Source organism: Myxine glutinosa, chromosome 1 (genome assembly GCF_964187855.1).
Source record: "Myxine glutinosa chromosome 1, kmMyxGlut1.1, whole genome shotgun sequence".
NCBI lineage: Eukaryota > Metazoa > Chordata > Myxini > Myxiniformes > Myxinidae > Myxine > Myxine glutinosa.
Window position 1 is genome coordinate 34,666,634 of NC_136261.1, and position 18,105 is coordinate 34,684,738.

Sequence of the window (18,105 nt, forward strand, 5' to 3'; positions counted from 1 at the left end):
CAAAGCTTTCAGAATCATTGGAATCTCCCGCGATTAAGCTATCTCTGAGGGCCTTTCACTCACTCACCGCAGGCAGGTAGGTGGTCTTTCTGTCTTCTACCGACTCCTCTCCGGCCTTGCTCCCCCAGCTCTCTCTGTGCTCTGTCCCCCAAATATTCCTGCAGGTCGCACAAGATCTGCCAGCAACCCTCTTATGGTTAAACTGCCGAAATCTAGGCTCTCTGCTCACCTTCACTCCTTCATTCCTCTTTTCTCCCGCCTTTGGAACAAACTCCCCCACTCCCTTCAATCCCACTCCTCCCTCCAGGTCTTTAAAACAGCTGTTCACCACCATCTCTTATCTTCCCCCATCCAAAACCTTGATCTTTTCTACCCCCGCTAATTCACCCCAGATACACTTTTTCGAAAATCCAACTTCTTTCCTGGAAGTCCTTGCACTGTCCATATGTTTTATACCTCTCCCACATCCCCCCAATCCCTCTCCCTCCCACCGTTCTCTCGATGTCCCTGCTCTCAAATGTTGTGTTTGTGTCCTTCCCCTTCTCTCCCCATCTTGTCTACCGCTCCCCTTATTTTGTGTTTTATGTGTCGGTTTGTGTCGGTTTGACTTTTTGTGTGATTAATGTTAGCTCTTTCACGAGCCTCGATCTTGTATACAAAAAAAAAAAAAAAAAAATCAGCCAAACCACTTTCTTTTTCAACATTTTTAAATGATGAGGAAACTCAATGCTTACCAACTTCAGTTGTGTTTAACTCCAGCTTGCTTGGGATACTGAGTCCATCAGCGATAGACATCAGAATATCTTCTGTATATCCGTACATATTTCCCATCCGGTGCTTGATTTCACTTTTAGTGAAGCCTTTCCAAGATGATTTGGACTTCATTATCAAGGAGATTCCTTTCCCTACATTCTGAAAACACGGCAATGTTTTCGAACTCTCATTCATCCAAATGATCAAGTATCACAGCCAAGCAACTAAGACAAATACATATGCAGAATAAAATTAACAAAGTAATAAAAACAGCAATGCCAAGATAGATTTTTTTTTTGTTTACAGTCAAGGATTGTGGAAGAGTGAGAAAATAAAATCCATCAGGACGCAATACCACCCAGAACGGCACTCGCTAGAGCGCAAACCTCCGCCAGGCTGAAAAGTTCACGTTTTATATCCCACTGATAGGCTTTGCATCTGGACATGAATCAAAATCGAATCGACTTGTTGTATTGTCACTAACTAAACTCAGCCAAGATGTTTCGTCATAATCCGTCTGCAACTTTTTGAGATATCGTGCTATATATCGTTTTTGTCCTTATCTCTAAATGGTGAAGAATCACCTAAAAAATTATAGTAGCCGGATCCGAACCCGGATCTTCACCAAAACCCAATCAATTCATCATTGTCACAAAACCATACTGTCGACCAAATTTCCTTCAAATCTGTCCATAACCTTTTGAGATATCCTGCTCACACACACAGACAGACAAACAGGGGTAAAAGCATAACCTCTGTCCACTGGTGGCAGAGGTAAAAAAATTTAAATTCTTGTGTCCGGATCTGGATCTTCACCAAAATCCAATCAATTTGTGCTAGTCACACACCCAACCTGTCCACCAAATTTCGTTCGAATCCGACGTAACTTTTTGAGATGTCCTGCTCACTGACAGACAAATAAACAGAACAGGGTGAAAACATAACTCCGTCCACCTTTGGTGGCAGAGGTAATGAACCAATTGGGGCAGAGGATGAGCAAGATACATTGGTGGGAAAAGTTGGTCATCACCAAATTCAGAAGGGAGGATTTGTCCTTGACAGCAATCTAGGTGGGAAAGTAAGCTGGGGGAGGGGAGGAGTAGGAATGGGGCAAATTCGGGGGGGGGGGAGGGGGTGTGGGAATGCAGAAATGAGGAAGGAAAGGGTGCGGGACTGGGGCGAAGCTGGAACAGTAAGGTGTGGTAGGACTTGGGTGAGGATGAGGGGTGGGGGACTGGTGAAAAGTTTGTAGGGTGTGGGCCTGGGGTGAAACTGGAGTGGTGTGGGGCTGGCGCAAAGCTGGGTTAGCCGTGAGGGGGAGGGTTGGGGGAAAAGCTGGAGGGAGCATGCCCAGGACAAAGATGGGTAATGTGGGGCTGGGGCGAAGTTGGTGTGATGCGGGTCTGGGAAAAGGCGCTGGGGTGGGAGGTGGTGGGGGGGGGGGGTGCGGGCTGAACGGAGGAGGTGGGAGATGTATATATATATATGTATATATTGTTGCGGTTTTGCGAATAAAGGCAACCCCCTTATAGTGAGTTACATCACAACATGTAGCCTCCTATAGTTAGTTATTTCTTATTAAATGCAAAGCATAGGCCCTTTCTAGTGTTTAGAAAGAAAACAAATAATGCGTTGCGTCAGGCAGTATGATTGTAGGCCTCGTTGAAGCCTAAATAGCCTCGTCATGGGAGTAGACTAGGCCCTGCAGGTCCGAAAGAGGAATGGAACCTTCCCCAAAGGAGGAACAAGACATTCATGGGAGGAGACAGTGAGCAACCAATGGAAGCTAAAGGGAAGGCAGGGGGGAGTGACCAAGGATGGCCAATGAGGGGCTGTCACATCACGTGACTCCCCCCCCCCCCCCCCCCCCCCGGCCACCAAATGAGACGGATGAAACATTCAGGAAGGGGTTCGGGTGTTATAAAAACCCGGCCCAGAACACACACTCACACACACACACACACTCACACACTCTCTCTCTTCTCTCTTCTCTCTTCTCTCTTCTCTCTTCTCTCTTCTCTTCTCTCTCTTCTCTCTCTTCTCTCTCTTCTCTCTCTCCTCCTGCTCTCTCGGCTCCTGCTCTCTCTGGTTCCTGCTCTCTCGGCTCCTGCTCTCTCGGCTCCTGCTCTCTCTGGTTCCTGCTCTCTCTGGTTCCTGCTCTCTCTGGTTCCTGCTCCTGGTTCGTCATTATCACTTCGTTCCTGCCGCGATTGTTTCCGGCTGTTGGCGCCTTGGATTGGAGTGATTCCTGGTGTTTTCGTCCACTAAGCCGATCCTCCCACGTTCGCTGCATGACCAAGCCCATCTGGGCGAGCTGCACAACTGAGCCCATCCGGGCGAGCTGCAAGAAGCGGTCGCGCATTAACCTCTCCCCCTTCCCCGAATGAATGAGGGCCCTTGTCTGGGGGTACAGGTAAGGCTGCTAAGATTCTCTGCTTTGTCTCTGTTCTGTACATACCTGTAATTAAATACTGTGTTAGGTACTTCCAACCTGACCGTCGTTGTCCTTTTCCATTAATTGACCTAGCATCGCCCGAATTAAAACTACTGAATCGGGTCCGAAGTACGCTTAGTGTAACGGCACGGGTCACACGACGCACAACCACTCGGGCATCAGAAATAAGAGTGACTTGTGCGGGGTTCAGTCCCCATCCTCACGAATGCGTGTGTCTGAAGGTATTCGGGTTGTGACCGCTAACCCTTCCACATGCAGCTGCGGGCTCGGCGGCTGGAGTTGCCCAGCAATCCGTCAACCACGAGTTTAGTCGTGGTTGGCGGCCTCAGTGGAACCGGGGTTCGTGGGGGAATGGGGCATAAACCCCCCTTTGTACGTCGACGAACCTGGGATCCGCAACAATATATATATATATATATATATATATATATATATATATATATATATATATATATATATATATATATATATATATATATATATACATACATATATATATACATACATACATACATACATATATATATATATATATATATATAATTATATATATATATATACAGTCGGGCCAAAAATATTGGCACCCTTGCACGTTTTTCAAATAATGCACCATTTGTTCCAGAAAATTGTTGAAATTAAATTATATTTTGGTATCCACATATGTATTTCTTTTGTTTGCAGTGGAACAAAACAACAAAAGCTGAAACAATTACGAAATCTTAGCTTATTCCATACTGAAATCCTAAAATTCCCAGACACCTTTTCGAAGTTGTTAGAAATCAATAGATTTCAAGCACGTGATTCTCCTTTACTTTGGAATTGAACTCACCTGTGGTGAGTTGCACGTGCCTGCAATATACAAATCACTCATTCAACCAGTTTGAATGGAGAAAAGGAGTCATTCTGCTGCTTTGTGTCACTGTGTGTACCGCAATTAGCTTAGAGAATAGAAAGAAAAGCAGAGTATTGTCTGAGGAGGTCAGACACAAGATTGTAGCCAGGCATGGACAGTCTCAAGGCTACACGTCCATCTCCAGAGACCTTGATGTTCCTGTGTCCACCGTACGCAATGTTATCAGGACGTTTAAGGCCCATGGTACTGTAGCCAACCTCCCTGGATGTGGCTGCAAGAGAAAACTTGTTTGAAGATTGCAGCAAAGGATTGCTCGAATGGTGGAGAAAGCACCTCGATAAACTGCCAAACAGATTCAAGCTGACCTTCAGACACAAGGTACAACAGTTTCAACTCGTACCATCCATCGCCAACTCAATGAAAGGGGGTTCTATGGTAGGACAACCAGGAGGACCACACTGCTGAGAGAGAGACGTAAGAAAGCCTGGCTGGAGTTTGTCAAAACACACCCGAACAAGCCAAAATCCTTCTGTAGACAGATGAGACCAAATTAGAGCTTTTTGGTAACACTGGACTGTTCTGAAGTGGCCAGCAATGAGTCCTGATGTACAGTCACGTGAAAAGGAAGTACACCCCATGTAAAGTTTTGACTTTTTCAACATATTTCAACATACAGCTATTTGATCTTCATTTCAACAATATTGATAGATAAAGGTGATATAAGATAACGAATATCATGAAACATTTACATTTTGTAGTCCATTGTATAATTTAAATAAACATAAATGCAAATTTCACAGGTGGAAAAAGTAAGTACACCCCTACATTTATCACTACTTCAAATACCTAAAATTAGAATCAGGTGCACCAGCTCAGGTGAAAATGATTAGAACATCGTTCGAGAGGATCTTGGAGGAACCTGTCTTATTTAAACCTCAGACATTTCGTTTGGTTTGCTCTTTGTTGTTGAAGTGTGTGGCGTCACCATGCCTGAATCAAAAGAGCTCTCTGAGGCCTTTAGAAAGAAGGTTATAGATGCCCACGAGTCTGGGAAGGGATTTAAAAAGATCTCCAAACAATTTGAAATGAATCATTTGACTGTCCGGAAGATCATCTACAAGTGGAGAAGATTCCAAACAACTGCCAACTTGTTCAGGCCAGGCCGCCCCAACAAGTTTAGCCCGAGAGCAGACCGCAAGATGCTGAAAGAAGTCTCTAAGAATCCCATACTGTCATCACGGGACCTACAGGTAGCTCTTGCCACGGTTGATGTCAAAGTGCACGAGTCTACCATTAGAAAGAGGCTGCACAAATTTGATCTACAAGGGAGGTGTGCCAGGAGGAAACCTTTGCTGTCCAGAAAGAACATCAGGGCAAGACTAAAGTTTGCCAATGAACACCGAGGCAAAGATCAGCACTTCTCGAACAATGTGCTCTGGACAGATGAGTCAAAGGTGGAGCGATTTGGCCACAGTACCAGAAGACATGTTTGGCGAAAACCAAAGACAGCATTTGACCACAAGAACCTGATACCAACTGTAAAGCATGGTGGCGGAAATATTATGATTTGGGGCAGCTCACCATCATATAATCCACTATGAATTCTTCATTGTACCAGAGGGTGCTTGAGGATAATGTGAGGCCATCTGTCGGAAAGTTGAAGCTCAACCGAAGGTGGACTTTGCAACATGACAATGACCCTAAACATACCAGTAAATCCACCAAGGAATGGCTGAAAAGAAAGAAATGTAGGGTTCTGGAATGGCCAAGTCAAAGCCCGGATCTAAATCCCATCGAGATGTTGTGGGGGGATTTGAAACGAGCTGTGCATGCAAGAAACCCCTCAAACATCGCACAGCTGAAAGAATTCTGCATGGAGGAGTGGGCAAAAATTTCTCCCAGTCGATGTCAGAGACTGGTCGACAGTTATAAGAAACGCCTACTTGAGGTTGTTTCTGCCAAAGGGGGCAATACCACTTATTAGACCCAAGAGTGTACTTACTTTTTCCACATGCGAAATTTGCATTTATGTTTATTTAAATTATACAATGGACTAGAAAATGTGAATGTTTCATGATATTTGTTATATTATATCACCTTTATCTGTCAATATTGTTGAAATGAAGATCAAATAGCTGTATGTTGAAATATGTTGAAAAGGTCAAAACTTTACATGGGGTGTACTTACTTTTTCACGTGACTGTAAATCCCATTGAACACCTGTGTGGAGGTCTGAAAACAGCAGTTGGGAGAAGGCACCCTATAAATCTGGGAGAACTGGAGCAGTTTGCAAAAGAAGAGTGGGACAAACTGCTCGTAGAGAGGTGTAGGAATCTCATTCATGGCTATCGGAAGCGCTTGACTGCAGTTATTTTGTCCAAAGGCTTTGCTACCAAATATTAAGTTAAGGGTGTCAATAATTTTGTAAATGCCATTTCTTTTTATTTTCTGATTTAAAAGGATATATTACGTTCTGAATCAAAAACAAAGGTTCTGTAATATTAACAGTGAAATAAAGAATTGTGGAGACCAAATACTTTTGTCAATTTCAGCTAATTTTTGGAGAAAAGTGTGAGTTGTTTGAAAAATTTGCAAGAGTGCCAATATTTTTGGCCACGACTGTATATATAAATATATATATATATATATATATATATATATATATATATATATATATATATATATATATATATATATATATATATATATATACACTGAAACGCAAAAGAAACTTACCACCTTTGAAACCTTTAAATATCAACAATAACACTGCGTGTAGTAAATATGTGAACTTATTTGTGTATGCTGGCAGGCAGGATAATATATGCTGGCAGGATAACCGAGAGTTACGTACACTCGCCTCTAAGCCATATAGCCTGAGTTTTCATCCCGACCCAACTATAAACTGTCATTCTGGTGTTTTTGTCAAATAAACTTTCAAAAGCTGATACAATTTGAATATTCATTGGTGAAAGTTGACAGCTTGAATTTTTCCCTCATCTTATTATTGGCAGAGTGCCAAATTATTGGATGAACCAGAATCTGTAATTTCCCATGAATCACAATTTGAGCGATAGTTTGGTCTCTGACAAGACAGATCAGAGGTTGAGTATTCACATTTGAGCTGTCTTGTCCAAGTTTGAGTCCCAACCCAATTCTAAACGATCATCCTGGAACTTTGCAGGCATAGAATTACATAAGCTCGATGGTATTCATAGAATACTTACCCTGCACAGTCAACTTGGTGTGAGCCAACTTTTCTGATTGTTTTAAGGTTGTTTTTTTTTTTTCTTTGATCCATTATGGCTGCCAGACCACGTAACCGATGACATCATAAATTTACATTTTCGGACATAATTGTTGTGAAGATAATGCTGAAGAAATTTCAAACTGATCGAACTAAGCGTTGCACTTGTCGAATTATGACATCATAATGAAGGTACAGATGGCATCATCATTAACATAACTTATTCCCTATGGGGAGTATTGACAACGCACCATGTTTCCATTTTTTTCCTTTGAGCGGTTTCAGACATAGAAATGTGCAACGTTTTTCAGTTTTTCCAAGATAGCGCCTGTACCACGTGACCTATGACGTCATAATTATCATTAGAAATTCAACAGGATGAGGCGCTCCTCTGGTGAGAATTTCGTGTGCATCGGATGAACACTTGCTAATAAAATGAATTTTAAAATGCTGACACATACATTTGCCAATCCACATTTTGAATAATCATGTGACTCACGAATGAAAAGTGATGAGATGAATTTATGTTGGAGCATAAAGAAAAGATCTTCAACACATCAAAGCCTGCACAATGGTTGCTCATTCATGCCTTGTCTTTTTTTGGTCCTATTTCTGTCCATGCCCATTCATGTCTGTCCATCTGACTATTTCTACAATCGAGGAACTACTTATTCTAAATTGGATTAAATATTTCGAACACTGCAGAACATGAATCAGAACATGAATCAAGACATGAATCGGAACGTGAACCTGCAGTTTAGCCGTACATCGATTCTGAATTTATTTGGCAAAAAGTATGGATTCTCGTCCTGAGCACGCGTGCGCACTGGAAGAAGACCGATGAGTAAATATGAGTTGATGAGTAAAGCAATTGTTTCAGTCTGCTTGTCTGGCAGTCAAACAAATCATTCCAAACAGGAAACCAACTGTTTTTCTGTTTTTAGGAACGTCATAAAGAACACAAACAACAGGAACGAAGAACTAATGTAACATTAAATAAGGTGGTGTAAAAGACGGTGAATCAACAGCAGCAAACCTCTGAATAAATGTTTGCTTGTTTTTTTCCACAGCTTTTAAAACTTGTATTATTTCAATTGAATTATAAACTTGAACACTGACTGTAGAACACAAATCACCTTGTTTACACTTCCAAACACCTTCCAAACACCAGTGAAGCACTACTTGGGCAAAATTTTGTGCCATCTCAACCAATCAAATTTGCGGTCCGCTCTGAAGGTGGAGTAACAGCGTCATTCCGACAAACATGGCGGCACCTAGAATTGCAACGACAGAGCTGACTTCATCCAAAAGATGTTTGTTTAGTGCACCTCTTTCTCAAAAATCGTCAGTTTCTCCGAGAAGAGTTGGCAGACGTTTCGGCTCCGGATTGTTCCATTTGATCCATCGGCTTCATATGGTGGCCGTCGCACTTGTTATTCAAAGTTCACGAACAAAACTAATATGGATCGTGCTCGGAAACCCAATGCAAGAGTTGAAAAGACTTTTTTTCAAGACTACGTGGGATTAGGTGTTCTATGAACTCTGTAGTTTTAAAAAGATTTGAATTTTGCTCTCAAATTCAAAACTTATAATCAATTTATCAGCTGCTTTTCCATTACAGTTACTCCTGACTTTATGAGGCCTACTGCAGCTGAGTCAACATTAAGAGGTGATAAAAACATGAGATTCAAAGTTTGTGCAGAGAAATGCAATAAAATAACCACCTCTGGTGTTTTCAAGAAAATTTAGAATTAGGCCTACTTTCATCTGCACTCCTGTTCTGTCCCCTATAAAAAAGGAAGATATGAGAACAGAGAAGCCATGAAACATGAAATAACAGATATAATCAGAAGACATGTGCATAGAGAGCAATATTGCACAAACCCTGAGGGTCTTGTGGCCTTCCTGTGTATGAAATGGGCCTTTGTCTCGTACAGCTCCTGACGATCGGCGCAGCATCAACATTAGTCCACACAAGGCAGCAGGTGATGCCAGCTCCTTGGCATCGTCCAACTCTGAAAAGGTCTCCAATACTTTACCTTTGGGAACTCCTCCCTGCTCAAGGTGAAATAACAAAGTGGAAAACACAGATAGTTATGGAACAGTATTTACATCCTATCCTGTACAAGATTTCAAAGAGAGATGGCATATGGAATTTTAATTTCACAAAGAAACATTGTCGGGTCTGTCTATCCAAAACGGAAGAGCAGAGTGTTGTTTTGATGTCATAACAAAGTTAATTTATCTATGGCCAAGGTTGTAATGAATGTTAAGGATGTCCTCATGGTAGTGTGTTGTGAAATGTGAACGTGAAACTGCAATGCGCATCTCGTCTGGTGGATGCGGACAGTGGGTGTACGAGGCGCAATGTTTCCAGACTACTCCTCCAGGTCGCACAAGATCTGCCTGCAACCCTCTTATGGTTAAACTGCCAAAATCAAGACTCTCTGCTCACCTTCACTCCTTCATACCTCTTTTCTCCCACCTCTGGAACAAACTCCCTCACTCTCTTCAATCCCACTCCTCCACGTCTTTAAAACAGCTGTTCACCACCATCTCTTATCTTCCCTCATCCAAAACCTTGATCTCTTCCATCCCCGTTGATTCACCCCAGATCCACTTTTTTGAAATACCGACTTCTTTCCTGGAAGTCCGAGCAGTGTCCATGTGTTTTATACCTCTCCCACCCCACCCCACAGATCCACTTTTTTGAAATACCGACTTCTTTCCTGGAAGTCCGAGCAGTGTCCATGTGTTTTATACCTCTCCTACCCCACCCCACTTCCCATGCCTCCTCCCCCCAAGCCCTCTCCCTACCACAGATCTCCCGATGTCCCTGTTCTCTGCTGTTGTACTCGTGTGCTTCCCTCTCTCTCCCCATCTTGTTTCCCGCTCCCTTTATTGTATGTTTTGTATGTCCGTTTTTATTTTTTTGATTAATGTTCGCTCTTACACGAGCCTCGATCTTGTATGCAAAAAAAAGAAAAGACGTACGCTATACAGTATAATTGTCGTATTTGTGCAATTATTTCAACCCTTGTACGATGTACGATGAGTAATTGCAAAAATGGCCAAATATACGATCGTCTAGCAAGTCCAAAACATACTCGACCTTCAATTTCCATTTGAAATTTTCAGTTCAAAATAGCCCCTGTAGATATTTAAAATCAGTTTAACTGAAAGATTTTTCTCAGTCTGCTGCGCAGATTGTGGCCTTGGTCAAACATTACACCTTTTAGTTGCAGGCGTGATGGCACGTGCGCATCGTACATGAAGTCAAAGGAATCCTTTCATCTACTCTCCCTGTCAAGACTGGAGTGACCCAAGGCAGCGTTCTGGGCCCAGTCCCATTCCTGATCTTCATCAATGATCTCTCTGACTCTCAGGAAAATCCTCTTTATCTATTTGCTGATGACTCCATTCTCTGCTGTGACTCCCTTCATCCTTCAGGTGGCAGGCTGCAGCCTCTTCCCTCTCTTCAGACCTTGACAAAATCACAAGCTGATCAAACACTTGGAATATGTCTTTCAATCCTGACAAATCCCACATTTCCTCCATCTCTCTCTCTCTGGAAGGACCAACTGGCAAACCTTCTTATCTACTTTCTTTACAATCCTCTTGAGGAAGTTGCGTCATTCAAACTCCTGGATCTCACTATCAGCCATGATCTTTCTTCGGCAAACCACATTTTAAAGTTGGCCTCCAAAGCCAGCCGCCAACTGGGCATCCTCCATTGCACAAACTAAGTCCTTCCTTTGCATACCTGAACTCCTGTCCACCTACAACGCCTTCATCATGCAACTTGATGGAGGAACTGCTCTCCCCTCTGGGTTGGCTCCCCTGCCTCACATCTTGCTCAAGTTGACACGTGGAAATCAAGGCCTTCAAGGTATTTGGAATCTCCCACACTGAAGCTGAGTCTATGGGTCGATCACTTCACCATGGCACACAGGTTGGTGGTCTCCCGCCTCCTTTCTTTCTGTCTTCTAACGCCCCATTTCTGGTCTTGCACTCTCTGCTATTTCCGTGCTGTGTTCCATCCCACTCCCCTACTCCAGGTTACTTTTTGCAGGGCTCACGCAGTCCACCATCGACCCCCTTTCTGGTGAAACTACCTAAATTCAGGATCACTGTTCACCTCCACTCATTCGTTCCTCTTTTCTCGCACCTGTGGAATCGACTTCCACATCCTCTTCAATCTCCTCCTTCCCTCCAGGTCTTCAAGATAGCTGTTCAACACCATCTCCTTGGAGCTTCCTTCAGTGTCCATTTTGTCCACCCCCATGCATGCGTGTTTTGCGTCCTGTTTTTGTCTGTTACGTCCTGATACATTCACTGTACTAGTTCTTCCACGAGCCTCGATGATGTATACCAAAAAAAAAAAACCTTTCATGATGTCACTTCCGTCTGTGAAGCTTGCTGGAGTGGACGCAGCCATGTACGATTTGTTGTCAACTTGCCAATGAAATGCGACTGATCGCTACCTTTAGGTGGTGGGGAAGTGTGACGACGGCAAAATACTTGTTTGAAATATTTGAAAGCTCTACATGATGGTGAGTAAAATTGTATTATTTTTATTAGCTCAACTGGACTTTAGTCCAGTGAGCCTATGCGATTGAGCAACGTCCTTCGGTAAATCAATGAGTAAATGAGTGAGTCAGTCAGTAAACACTTCAGTCATTATCGCTTGAACCAAATGCACGTTTTTGATTGAACTTGGCCACAAGCTTTATATCTGATGCCTAAAATCAAATATGCTCTACGATGGATAATAGTTTGACTAAAAAGAGGTATTTGATGACATTACGGCAGATAGGCCCATGCATACCTTCTTCACGCATTTGGTGAAATCCAGGGACGTCCAGTTCAGTGCAGTTTTACACTGACACTTTGACAAGCCTTAACACGCACACATGAAACGGTAAAACACAGTTGCAATGTCTGCAGGTGTAGAGAATTTGATTAATGCTCTAAAAAAAAATTTATAATTTTTTAATCAATTTTTTTTTATCTTTGCTACGACTCGAATCACTGATCTCTTAGATTTATAGAAGACACTCTCTATACCAGTCTGGTTAAATGCATAATGATCATCAACTGTCGTTCAAAATTGATATTCAACTGTCCTTGCTAAAACAACAGTGAGCATTTATAGGGTAACCTTTCTCTGTTAACTAATAGGTTGGCTTTCTTTATTTCAACAGCATCATTTCATGATTTCCTGTGTTTGTTGTCATCTTATCATCATTCCCAAAGAACCACATTTTTCACACTAACCTTGCCGGTTGCGGTGCCCTTGCTTGCAAATTTTCCGAGGTTCAGACCTCGTGCCCTCTTCTTGCCTACAAATGCCGCACACCTGGCCCAGCTTACAGATCCCTGCATCCACATCCGGCGTAGAATCATCCTCATCCTGCATAGAATGATTATTCGAAAAGAAACAAGAGGAGTAATTCATTGGCGATATTTTTCCACAAACAGTCCCTCCAAATGATGTGGATAGAAACTCACTTGAACACATTCAATTGCATCTCTTCATCAGACATTACCTTGAATATATTATAGGTATCCAATCCACCATATTGCAAAAAAAAATAAATACATGGATGTTCAAATCCTATTCCAGATTTGGATTATATTCTTTAATTAGTCTGTGACAGAAGATAGTGTTTCCAAGCCAAGGCATGTTTCAATAGGCCGAAACAAAATGGCGGCTCAAGAACCCGGCGATGTCAGAGAAGGATGACCAAGACGGTGCACCGCCATTTTGGTAAGGCTTAGTTTGGTTTGTATGAGCTCATTTATCTGCTATCAGCCCATGTTTATTTATGTTTGTTTATTTTTCTATAGGAGGCTTCTTTCCTTACTTTCCAATGCAGCACAATGCTAACGTTTGCATCATTTCCTTGACCATCAAAGTGCCTTGACCTGTGCAGAACTAAAATGCACAGAAAAGAAGTTTTTCTTAAGGCAGGAGTTCTCAGCCTATTTCACCTCAAGGCCCACTTGTCAGTAGAGAGCATACCTCCACCTGGTTGGCCATATCACTCAATGGTGAAGAATCACTTAACAAATTAAATAATTGTCATATCCTAATCCATATTCAGATCTCCACCAAAATCGAATCGATTCTTCCTTGTCACACACACAACCTGTCCACCAAGTTTCGTTCAAATCCATCCAAAACTTTTTGAGATATCCCGCAATGTATAGTTTTTGGCCCGATCTCCCAATGGTGAAGAATCACTTTAAAATTCTAGTAGCCGGATCCGAAGCCGGATCTTCACCAAAATCTAATCATTTCGTCCGTGTCATATGCACTACCTCACTGCCAAATTTCGTCCGAATCTGTCCACAACTTTTGAGATATCATGTACACAAACAGACAAACAAACAAACAAGAAGACGCCATGCAGAGCACGATACTTGAAAAATCCACCCCCCCCCCCCCCCCCGACCCCCAAAAGGTTTTCATTAATACAGCAAATTGTCCATTTCATCAAGATTAAAATTGACAATCTTGATCAAAGCTCGGGTCAATAGGATGAAAAATGATGATTTTAGAAGTTTGACCTTGAGTTGACCTTTTGACCTCAAAAATAGTAGGTTTCCCATTTCAGTGAAGCAATATGCAAATGCTGTTCTATTTTCAAGTCGATCAGATGAAAATTGACGGTTTTTCAGATGGAAATTGATGCTTTTGTAAGTTTGACCTTGAGTTGACCTTTGACCTTTTGACCTTAAAATAGTTAGTTTACCAATTTAGTGACTCATTGTGCAAATTCTGCCCTATTGTCAAGTCGATCGGATGAGAATTGATGGTTTTTCAGATGAATATTGATGATTTTGGAACTTTGACCTTGAGTTGACCTTTTGACCTCAAACATAGTAGGTTTCCCAATTCAGTGAGGCAATATGCAAATGCTGTTCTATTTTCAAGTCGATCGGATGAAAATTGATGGTTTTTCAGATGAAAATTGATGATTTTGGAAGTTTGACCTTGAGTTGACCTTTGACCTTTTGACCTCAAAATAGTTCCTTTCCCAATTTAGTGACTCAATATACAAATGCTGTTCAATTTTCATGTCAATCGGATTTTAAATGGCTATTTTAGACATTTGACCTCCAGATGACCTTTGACCTCAAAATCAATGGGCTTCTCAATATTGACGACCTCTACAACTTGGTGAAGTTTCATGTCGATCGGGTTAGAATTGTGACCTGTAGGCCGGTGACAAGCAAACAGAATAATAAATGCAACCGACCAATACAGTATACTTGAAAAATCTTCGATTCTACAAGGAACAAACAAGAAAGAGCCATCAGAGATTGCAAACCCTCGCCAGGATGTATTTTCAGTGGTTTTTAAGGATTTTGTGTTCAAACAAATATGGCGGCCGAACCACGTGACCGATGACGTCATCATTAATTTTTTGCCGAAATTAATTTATTCATAGATTATGCTCAAGAAATTTCATCTTGATCGGATGACGTTTTGTACTTGTCGAATCATGACGTCATAATGGAGGCATGTAGGACATCATCATTAACATATTTTATTCCCCATGGAGAGTTCTTTACAATGAGCCATGCCTCAATTTTTCAATTCAGCGCTTTCAGAGATATAAAGGTGCAAAGTTTTTCGGTTTTTCCAATATGGCGGCCGAACCACGTGACCTATGACGTCATAATTCCAATAAAAAAATTCTACAGGTGGAGTTGCACCTATGGTGAAAATTGCAGAGAAAATCATATTTATTCTGTGTGGACAAACAAACAAACAGACAAAAGGACTCAAATGCAATACCCTCTCCTCTCGCGAGGGTAACAAACAGACAGGGGTGAAAACATAACCTCCATCCACCTTCGGTGGCGGCGGTATTAATGATAACTTAAAAAACCGGTTGCTCTGAACTTCGTTATGTGTACGTTTTCCTGATGTGAGCTTTAAATATGGAGTGCTGCTGACGTCAGTGGGATACTTGGGATTGCTTCTGAGAACCAATCAGATCAAGCCGAGGTAGGATGGGGGAGAGAGGTCAACTCGCAGTACCATTCAAAGCCGCTTTCAGTTTATTCCTGGTCTTTGATTTTGTGCCAGTCACAAGTGAAAACCCAGACTCACACAGGTACGTGGTGGTGAAAGGTAACAGGAACTTGATTGCCCGCTCTGACTGAATCCCGTCACTGTAAATCCAAACATAATACACTGTATTCGGGGTTGTATTTTCTGACTGTGTTTCACCACCTTTTTTTTTAGCAACTGAAGTGTCGCCACAATCATTGGTTTTTCTTTTCAGGAAACGGTCCATGTTTGCCAAAATAAAATAAACTAAAAGTAAAATACAGCAGCTCGACTTTCCGCGTGAAGATGAGACGCCCGAGACGTTCTCCGTACCAGAAGCACCTTCGATCAACCAAATATGGTCAATGGCGAAACAGCAAACACCGAATCCGCGAATATCACGGATGGAAACCGTTACGTCATTTCCTCATTCTGCTCTTTAAACTCAATCTCTCTGTATTTTCATTTTAAACAGCATCATTCCAATCACAAAGTAATACAACAGCATTAATATAACTTTTTTTCGTGAGGTAAATTTTACGAACACTCGTTAGCGAAATGAATAACCTGCCTTCTCAGATCTCCGCTGACCACTAGGTTGCGCCTTGTGGCCCAATGATGGGTCGTGACCCTCCGGTTTTTTATTTTGTTTTTTTTGTTTTTTGGGGTTGAGAATCTCTGTCCTAAGGCACGTCGATCAACATATATAAGGGAGACAAAAAGTGAAAAAAAACATTTGGCCAAGCAAAACGTGTTGATAATTTCCTTTGTCTGGATCGGTTCACATTTCCTCACTGAACTCACTTTATCATTGTCAAAGCAAAGTGCCTTGTCGCACCGTCCTTGCCAACGTGTCTGAGCTTTGATATCAGTTAAAACAGGACGTTATGTAACAATGATTCTACTTGTCGAATTATGACGTCATATTATGACGCAAAGCAGCGTGCGGTGACCTGTCCACGCACATCCCTCCTGGCCAAAGGAAAGTTGAAAAATATTTTTTCCAGGTAAATATCACAGCATCACGAGATAGACACTCGGATAAGATATCCACAGAGTGAAAACAAATCAACTTGCCTTCTCTTTTGGATGATGTTTGGAGGCAGGTGGAAAATAAACTGCAGGAAAATGACAAGACATATTAAAAAGAGGTACGTTTTCTCATAAGTTGAATAAAAAGGCAACGCCAACAAGTCTGTATTTGTCCATCACATTTTACCTGACTTTTGCTACTTCCTGTGTCTTGAATGTTTTTTTTCCTTTTTTTATTTATTTTATCCTTATCTTTTTCTAACCTTCCCTTAGCCCTTTACCCAGCGTGCTGGACCAGACGAATTTATGGAAAAAGGCCATGTATAAGCTTCTAGGTGCATTTTTGGGTAAAACTTGGGAACCTCACTTTTTAACATAATTAGGGTATGCTGAGTTCGATTAACCCGGTTCCCAAGCCAAATTTTGAGTTTTTGAATTTTGAATTTCCCACTTCCTACGTGCACAATGTGAACATCTTTGGATGATGTCAGGTACATCAAAGAAACGGCGTTACACACCAATTGATGCTGTTTTAAACAATCTACCGGGAAGTTTGTCCACAGCACTGCTACCATTTCACGCATTAACTGTGTGTGACACTGACACCACCTCCTATTTCCAAATCACACCAAACGAACATCATGGAAAGTCTTCAAAGAGCACCATAAACTGCTGAAGAACTTGGGCATTGGTGAACTCACAGAGGAGACAATCAAATCTGCAGAAGCGTTCGTCTGCAGAATATATAATGTGCACAGAACAACCTCTGTTGATTCAGCACGACATATGTTGTTCTCCAAGACTGGTAAACCAGAAGCAATGTCACCGACAAGTGATGCTCTTCATTTCCATTTGATGCGAGTACACTATCAAGCCATGGTATGGATAAATGCTCATTGTGCCATACCTGACCTTCCTGCACCTGTGGAAATGGGATGGAAACGTGGTGATTCAGGACTTGAGCCTATTCTGATGTCACCGAGTCCAATCCCAGAAAGTTGCCTCGAGATGATTTGTTGTGCATGCCAGAAGCAATGCAAGACTCGACGCTGCAAATGTTGCTATTCAGAGTTGAGGTGCACGTCAATGTGTGTCTGTCAGCAACAGAGTGATGATCAGACCCCTTGTGTGAATTTGATGTAGTTTGGCAAAACAACATGTGTGACATTCCTGAATGTTTGTGCTTCATGGTCATGTATACTTCATTTTAGAATAAATGGTTGTATGAAACATTGTCTTATTAAAACCATTTCCCATTTTATAGTGTCCAATATCAGTTTGAATGTCTCTTTCAATGTGTCGCCAACCATAATATAGACAAGACGGATTGCTGAAAAAAGGCCATGTATCAGCTTCTAGGTGCATTTTGGGGTAAAAGTTGTAAAGTTAAAGTAAAAGCTGCATGGTGAACTCACAGATATATATAAATATATAAATGATATATAAATGATATATATACATATATATATGTATATATATACATATATATATATATATATGTATATATAATGATATATATACATGATATATAAATGTTTGTTCAAATAAATTGTCCAAAAATGGCAATTTGGCGGCCATTTTGATTATGCTAATTAGAAGGTCAAAAACTCAAAATTCGGCTTGGGAACCGGGTTAATCGAATTCAGCATACCCTAATTATGTTAAAAAGTGAGGTTCCCAACTTATACCCAAAAATGCAC

At 41.6% G+C, this 18,105-nt stretch overlaps 1 protein-coding gene across 5 annotated transcripts in view; it reads right to left on the reverse strand.

Annotated features, from left to right (window-relative positions):
• Positions 1-18,105, reverse strand: part of LOC137422676 (adhesion G protein-coupled receptor L4) — a 258,586-nt gene that overhangs the window by 126,521 nt on the left and 113,960 nt on the right. For all 5 annotated transcript variants that reach the window (XM_068109372.2, XM_078770677.1, XM_068109386.2 and 2 more), the window contains 5 exons: positions 16,451-16,491; positions 12,586-12,721; positions 12,137-12,207; positions 9,193-9,363; positions 735-912 (listed from right to left, as the gene is read on the reverse strand). In XM_068109372.2, the coding sequence (XP_067965473.2) occupies positions 735-912; positions 9,193-9,363; positions 12,137-12,207; positions 12,586-12,721; positions 16,451-16,491 (597 nt within the window). The remainder of the gene's footprint in view (positions 1-734; positions 913-9,192; positions 9,364-12,136; positions 12,208-12,585; positions 12,722-16,450; positions 16,492-18,105) is intronic.